Source organism: Arachis ipaensis, chromosome B7 (genome assembly GCF_059453495.1).
Source record: "Arachis ipaensis isolate K30076 ecotype BB chromosome B7, ASM5945349v1, whole genome shotgun sequence".
Lineage (NCBI taxonomy): Eukaryota > Viridiplantae > Streptophyta > Magnoliopsida > Fabales > Fabaceae > Arachis > Arachis ipaensis.
Window position 1 is genome coordinate 139,691,284 of NC_142442.1, and position 8,289 is coordinate 139,699,572.

The following is an 8,289-nucleotide window of genomic DNA, read 5'->3' on the forward strand; positions in this document are numbered from 1 at the left end:
ACGATATGTTAGAAAGACTTAGGCAAAACAACTTAGGGGGGCATTATAATCTAGCAAGAAATGTTGAACAAGTTTTAAACCGTTTGGGATTTAATGTTGGTTGCTTAAATAGGCCATATTTTGTGTCTGCTTTTTCTGAATGTGTCCAACAAGCAGAGCTCCCAAGGGGTTGGAAAATTCCAAAATCCCTTACAAAATTTTCTGGAGAAGAAAATGAATCTACAGTAGAGCATATTGCTCGATATACTATTGAAATTGGGGAAGCGGCTTCTAATGAATATCTCAAGATGAGATACTTTCCTTCTTCTTTAACAAAAAATGCATTTACATGGTTCTCCAACTTGAGACCAAATTCTATTCATTCTTGGGCGCAGTTAGAAAGAAATTTTCATGATCAGTTTTTCCGAGGTGAATTGAAAGTTAGTCTTATGGATTTATTCTCTGTCAAACGTGCAGAAGGAGAATCCATTGATACTTATTTGGCGCAATTTAGAAACATGAGAAATAAGTGTTTTACTCCGATTCTGGAAACTGAAGTTGTCAAAATGGCTACTAATGAGATAGAATTTGGAGTTAGGAAGAAACTTGTCAATCAACATACTTTAGATCTTTCCCAGTTAGCTGAAAGAGTAAGACAAATAGAACAAATTAAAAAAGAAAAAGAAAACTTCAAAAAAGGTTCTAAAAAGGTTGCATATGTGGATTGTTTTTCCGATAGTAGTGATTCAAATGAGAAAGAGGTTTATATTGCTGAATTGCGTGGGGGTCCTCCTTATGTATGCAAATCTTTGAAGCTTGTTAAAGGAAAAGAAAAGGTTTCTTTATATTCCAAAACTGAAAATAAGACTTATTCTTTTGATATTTCTAAGGCAGATCAAATATTTGAAGTTTTATTAAAAGATAAGCAGCTTATTTTGCCAGAAGGAAAAAAGATGCTTTCAGCTGATGAAATAAAGAATAAAAAATTTTGTAAGTTTCATCAGGTGTTCTCACACACCACTAATAATTGCGTCTGTTTCAGGGATTTGATATAAAAAACAATTGAGGAGGAAAGGTTGAAGTTTGAAGATAAAACTACTATGAAGGTGGACACTGAACCATTTGCTGCTGACTCAAATTATGTTGAGCCATTCAACTTGTCAGTCAACATGGTAGAAGTTGATGTCACAATGGTTAGTGCTAAAGATGAAAATAAAGACCTGAGGATCTTTGAGCAAGACAAGAAGCCAATTTATCCTCGTCCTGGTGAGGATTTGTTAGATTTTTTGTTGAGAATTAAAGAATCTGATAGCACCATCGCCATGTGGCCAAAGTGCAATGTTGTTTTTGACAAGGAAGCTGCAAAAGAGTTTGAAAAGTACAAAGTTGAAGAGAAAGAAAAGGCTGAGTTGAGAAAGAAGATTGCTGAAAAAGAAAAAGAAACTAACGAGCTAAAGCGGAAGATAGCCGAGGGAAAACAAAAGTTAGGCGGTCAAACTCCTTTGAACAAGTGCGTCAACAACACTGGGGTACAACCCGTCAACCAGAAGATGAAGACTGTGGTCATGATTGATGGAAAACCTGATGGATTTTCTCAAAAGACAAGAGTTTCTCCCACCAAAATTTCAAACAATAAATGGGTCTAGAATGTGAGAAATGTGCAGAATCAACCTACTGCTTTTGCAAGAGGAAAAAACAAATGGGTGAAGTCTAGACCTTTTAAGCCCAGGTACTATGAGTCTCAGTTATGGAACATGAATCATGCACAAGACGGAGGTAGTATATATATTCCAAAAAATGTGTCTATTCCCTCAAAGCCAATTTATTCTTGTTATAATTCTAACATGCAGCAGGTTTCTAATTATTCTCCTTGGCCAAATTGTCAAAATATTCCAAAATATTCCCCTTTTACAACTTTTGAGCAGAAAAAAAATATATCTGAGTATGTTCCTTTGGATCCATACAAGGGACACGGAGTAGATTTTCCTCCTTTGCCAACCATGGCCAAGTTTGCAGAAACAGGCAATTCTTCTAATCACCCTAAATGCAATAAAAATGTCAAGAAGAATCTTGCTGGGAAGAGGGTAATGGTTGAAAACAAGGGAGAAAAGGATGAAGATTTAATTACTGATAATTTTAATACTGGTTTTGATGACAGCTTAGAAGCAATATTTGGTGTTAAGCAACCTATAGCTGTGGTGTCAATACTGCCTGAGGAGTATAGTCAAGTCCAGGAAGTAGAGTCATTAGAAGATGATTATTATGATGTCTTCCCTGGAAGCGAATGCTTATTGCTAGATGACAATATGTGTGGTGGAGGATTATTTGAGAAGCCTGCTGAAAATGATAAGGAACACTGCATATCAAGGCTCGTGTTGATGGAATGATAGTCAATAAGATTTTGGTTGACTGGGGAGCTGCTGTTAATCTTATGCCTGAAAGAATGATGGGAAGGCTTGGAAAGACTGAAAAAGATCTGATTAAAAGTAGCATTGGGGTAACAGATTTTAATGGAAGGACTTCTTCTGTTAGAGGTGTGGTTCTGCTGTCAATTGAGGTTGGTTCTGTCAATAGGCCAACTCTATTTGTTGTGGTTCCTTAAAAGGCTAGTTTTAACTTGCTTTTGGGACGTGATTGGATTCATGGAATGTGTGCTATTCCATCCACTTTACATCAAAAATTGATTTTCTGGAATGAAGATGGAGGAGTGGAAGAAGTTCTTGCTAACAATAGTACCTGTTACTATGATGAGATGCATGTGGAGTTCAGGATGTATAATCCTGGAGTCAAGCCACTGACAGTTGACACCAATGTATTTAATCCTGAAAATATTGAGATGTGCAAAATAGATATGAATGGTTTTATTTAAAAAAAAATGCATCAAGTTTAAATTCTTGGACAAAAATAATTTCTCATTGACATTTGGGTATGTACTTCATAAATACCAAAGCCTAATTGACTTAGAAATTTTGTTGAGTCTCTTAGCGCTTGGAGTCAAAACTATTAGAATGTTAGTGTGGAGATTTTATAGGATTAGAAATTTTATCAAATTTAATTGATACCTGGAGTTTAACATATGAAAGAAACGACTTCACGAAGTTAAAATTCTGTTACTTCTGAAGTTAGAAAAATTGTGTCAATTAAAACAATGAAAGTGTGTGTCAAAAAACTCTTAATTGAAATATTAAAGGTCAAAACAAAGGTCAATTGATACACATTTAATGTACCGAAATTAGAACAGATATCATTTGACACACTTAAAAATTTCATACAAAAAAATAGACCCCATTGACAGTTCAACTATTAATGTAAAAAATTTTATAGACTTAGAAATTCTGTTAAGTCTATTACTAGTAGGCATTTAATCTGTCAAGCGGATGTGTCTAAAATGTCAATTGACTCTCAATATCAAAAATAAGAAAAATGTTATTAAACAACTAAGTTTTCTCACTTTCAATCATTGCATATCTTCAAGTGAGAAATCTTGGGGGGCATCTTGTTAGGCAAAAAATTATTATCACTTAGGAAAAAATAATTTGTTTTAAGTAAATAAATATAAGATAATATTATTATTAACTTATGAAGTCAGATTCAATATATTAGGGGAAGCTTCTAATTCACTAGCAAAGAAGCAGTTTTTATTCAAAATTTGAATTAAGCCTAAATTATAGGACGTGCTATATGCAGGAGCAGTTATCAACATGGAGCGTTAAAATTTGAGTAAAACAACTATCTATTTAACTTTTGAAATTCACAAGAGGTGCGGGAACAGTTACAAGAAATTCAAATTTTCTGCAAGTGGTGTATAAATGGTAACTGTTAGCTGACATTAGGTTAGTCTATAAATAGAGTTTTAGGAAAAAAATATTGTAGGCAGTTCAGTTCTTTTGGAAAACACTTAGAAACCCAAAAACGCTCTAAGCCCTCTGGCATCACAGAGTAAAATTGAGAATCTTAAGTAATTCCTCTGAACTCAAACACTTGTACTTTGCTTTTTTCCCAGTTTTTATTAATAAAATTCCTCTACTTTTACGTCTTCTTCTCTTTTACGTTCATGTTTCTTCCTTCATCTTCTTTTTAATTTCCTGTTTGTTTCAATTCCTTCATCTTCACCAGCACCTTGCATTTATATGTTTATTTGTTACTTTTATTCCTTTCAATTTTATTTGATGTTACAATTGTGACATTGAGATACCCACATTTTTATTTTAAACATTAACAAAAATTTGAGTAAAATAATTCCCTAATCCAAATTTTGACACATTCTGTTAAGGCGTTTTCGCCATATCTATTTTGGAATCTTCTCCAACTACATAAATCTGCTAATTAGATTTTCTCACTAGAAGAACACACGATCCTGCGAAAATAACTTGCGGTAGTTTTTCTGGTTCTCTTTTCTTCTGCAAAAAACCTTGAATATACTGAGTTATTATGAAGCTTAAATTTGTAATATATCTCTTTGTTATTTAGCTCCATATTTATCTAGAAGTTAGTTTAGTTAGTGGCAAGAATAGAAGATTGAGATCTCTCTCTAGCTCTCTGCACATAGCAGAATCTTAAAGCTTCTTCTCTGTTCTTTCTATTCTCTCCTCACACATCAACTCTGTTTTAATTTAGTATTTATGTATTTGGTATTTAGTGATTTTGGGTCTTGCATGTCAATGTTTAATAACAGAGATTGTTAGCTGTAATAGATGAGCTTGAAGCATTGTGACCTGAATTTAAACTCCTTGGGAACAAATTGAACAATTGGAGGTAAATCCTAGCTATAATAGCTGTAATATTATTCTACTCTCTTGCTCCTTGTGGCCGTTGCTTCTTTGCTATGCTCTCTCTTGTTTGTGATTTTTCTTGGAGAAACCTTGAAGGCATTATAATTTCATGGTCTTAGTGCAACTTTTTATCAGGACTCTTCTGGTTTTAATTCTATCCTTTTGGAAAGCATTAATTTCATAATCTTAGATGCTTCTTTGCTTCATCAGGGGTCTAGTGCCCTTCTGAAAATAGGGATGTTTACTCATTTGGATTCTCACAATTTTCATAGTACTGGAAAATAATCTATTATCACTTGCTGGACCAACTCATTGCTTTAATATTGTGAAATCAAAAGATTAACACTTTGGTTGGTTTCTCTACTCTAAGAATGTAAAGTTTACCAGTATTCTATTTTTGTGTTCTAGTAGTAAATTTGTAAATAACTACATATTGTTGTTTGTCTGATCATATCAGGAATCCTGCTACATTTCTTCATGCCTATACTTGTTTTCCTCTAGCATATGCAACAAGGCAAGCTGCAGGTGCTATCTTACAAGACATTGCCAATTCAGGTGTTTTATTTGCAATTCTGATGTGCAGGCACAAGGTTTGACCCTACACTCAATTTCTCCATTTGTATACTGATTTAGGATAACACAGCAAAAGTTGAGGACAGGTAATCAGTCTTGTTAGTGCTCAGAAAGCTTCCCTTCATCCAGATGATATGCTGCTATTGGCCAACTTTGTTATGTCATCAGAATCCTTTAGGCAAGTAGAAGGCAAATTTTATCTTTCAGATAGTCTGTTTTGCTAGTATAATTTTTATTTCATTCATTAAGAGAATTCTGCCTATAGTTTCCACAACAATGCAGTTTTAAATAGTGTTCAATATACAACGATTGGCTGTTTAGGTAGCATAAAAATCTCATGGTATTTTACAGCTTCATACTTAGTTGTCTCTGAGTGTATACATTTAATCTTGCTCTATCGTTGATCCATTGCCATTGAACCTTCAAACAACAAATGAACTTAAATCCTTCAAGTGTTAGATGGTGTCTCTTTGCTTCATCTTGCTGGTTGCTCTTTCTTATTTTATTTAGTGGGCTATAATTATGCAGGACATCAGAGTTGTTTTCTCCAGTTTGCCTTCCAAGATATAATCCTTCAGCATTTTTGTATGCTTATATCCATTATTTTGATGTGAGTCAAATTTGAATATATAGATCATTAACACACTCACTTTATTTCATGCCCACAAATGACTGGCCTTTGTATATATATACCTGTGGCAGGCTGACACATACTTGATGCTGCTAACCACTAGTTCAGATGCATTTTATCATCTTAAAGATTGCAGGTAAATGATTGTTCATAATCCAATGATTCCAACCTTCACAAGAAAATTTGTTGTTGAATTTATCTATAACTGGGTGGTTTTGAACTTCTAGTTTTGCAATTTGTTATGCGGTTTCTCATATGAGCTTTAAGATTTGGCTAAGTTAGTTTGCTTTTACTTTCGTTTCTGCTAGGTTTCTTATTTGAGTATAGTTCTCAGTTGTGTCGTGTATTGATTCTAGAAATTAGGTGTGGAAACTAGAAATTGTTATGGATTGAATGATCACTAGCTATAACATTTGAAGAAGTAGCTTTCTGTTAAATTTATTTGGCAGTTATTTTATTGAAAATGCAACTATTTTTATGTTCTTAATATATATACATTTCTTATACAAGATATTTGTCATTAAGAATCAAGAGATATAGATTCTAGATCTCTCTTGTTTGTGCAGAATTTTTAGTCTTTCAATATTATTAACTAAGTTTTGGTCATTACTGCATTTGATCCTAATAATTGCTCATATCTCTACCATTTGAAAAACATAAATGTGAATTAAGTGGTGTAGGATCTTGTCCAGTAAGAAAGGATTCAAGATGCAGGTTTGGGATGTAGAAAAGAAGCTGGAAGATCAGTTGCAGGAGTCTAAAATAATATGAGGTCGTCATTTGCCAATAAATGATCAATCAGCATTTATACAGTAAAATAGTAAACTTTTGTGCTAACGAACATTTAATATCTTTGTTCATGACTTCATATTGAGGTTTAAGAGCTCGAGAGAAAACTGAAAGAGCAGGAGCAGAACTCAGAACTTGCTTCAACAAAAGGTATTGAATTATTTTTCTCAATTTAGCTCTTCCTTTTAATCTATCACATGTTTTATTTTATAATTTATTGGATTCACGCTAGAAAAGGCACGTGGATACAAGCCTCCAATGATTAATGAATAATGAAGATAGTACGTAGTTCATTAACTTATTTTTTCATGCCCTTTAATTTTTAATGTTGTTTCAGGTCACTTATTAGTCGATTAGAAGAAGATAAATCCTGGGAAGTTGCATGAAGAAAATCTAGCTTTCTGGATCAATGTACACAATGCTTTGATTATGCATGTAATACTAATAATTATCCTCAAAAAGATAAAATTCTTGTTTTCTTGTAATACTCTTCACACATTTGTCCTTTTTGATTTGCTAGTTTATAATGTGCTCATTAGGGTCATTGGCCATAAAGCCATTAACGTACATTTGGATTTTGGATCATAAATTTAATGTATTTGTAAATTTTGTCTCTTTTAATTTCTATATTTCGATATAAATATTGTGAATATTTTTTGTATTTATTTGAAAAATTGATTTATATTTGATTCTTTTTATATTTTGTTGAAATATAATTATTTATGAAAATCAAGCTTTAATAGTAGTATATGTGAAATTAGTAAAAATTTATAATTAGGAAATTAGTAACAATGACCAATTTAGCGACCGATTTTAGATTTTCAGATCAGACATCAATGACTGATTTAGTGACTGATTTTATCAGCGACCGCTTTGATCACTATTTAGCGACCAATTTTCTCAGCAACCAATTTAGCGACAAAAAAAGCGGTCGCCATTTAGCGACCGATTTTATTAGTGACTGATTTAGCGACCAATATTGTTTGTTACTAGTTTAGTAACATTGTTTGAAAATCGGTCGCTAGTTGGTCGCTATTTTTAAATTAATGACCGATTTAGCGACCACTAGAATCGGTCGCTATTCCAGTAATTTCTTATAGTGATCATATTCTGACGCTAAATTCGCTACAAATTACTGACAGACATTAAAATTTGACGATCAACATTAACCGGCGAAGTTTATACTGTCGGATTTAATCAGACTGAAAATCTAATGATAAACATAGTACCGATGGATTTTTTTTGTTTTTCTGTCGGTAAATCCGACAGTACTTAATATTTTTCTTATAGTGGGAGCTAGTTTCTTGAGATCATGTCTTGTTCTTGTGAAGGTAGAAGATAAAGTTTGATGAGTATGAGGTCTCTCTTTTCTTCTTCTCACTTCGTTTCTCATGCTCACTCTTTTACCTTTGTTTTTCTTTTTCTCTTTGTAACTTAGTGTATGTCTGAGTGAGGATGAGATAAAAATGATAATAGTAAAATAGAGGGGAATCAACGTTGAAGAGATGAGAGATAAGGATGATTTTTTTTTTTCTTTTTCTTTAC

At 33.0% G+C, this 8,289-nt stretch overlaps 1 protein-coding gene across 4 annotated transcripts; it reads left to right on the plus strand.

Moving 5' to 3' along the window:
- Positions 1–4,228: 4,228 nt before the first annotated feature.
- Positions 4,229–7,350, plus strand: LOC107606205 (vacuolar fusion protein MON1 homolog). Of its 4 annotated transcripts, none has more exons than XM_016308219.3 (8): positions 4,229–4,354; positions 4,655–4,734; positions 5,209–5,341; positions 5,411–5,502; positions 5,853–5,934; positions 6,027–6,091; positions 6,636–6,894; positions 7,082–7,350. In XM_016308219.3, exons 3-7 carry the CDS (start codon positions 5,327–5,329, stop codon positions 6,724–6,726), a joined length of 345 nt encoding a protein of 114 aa, XP_016163705.1. In that variant the 5' UTR covers positions 4,229–4,354; positions 4,655–4,734; positions 5,209–5,326; the 3' UTR covers positions 6,727–6,894; positions 7,082–7,350. The 4 variants fall into 4 exon arrangements, with proteins under 4 accessions (XP_016163705.1, XP_088348893.1, XP_088348892.1 ...); XM_088492767.1 differs by having other exon boundaries at positions 5,209–5,306; positions 5,385–5,502; XM_088492766.1 differs by having other exon boundaries at positions 5,209–5,276; positions 5,385–5,502.
- Positions 7,351–8,289: the final 939 nt, after the last annotated feature.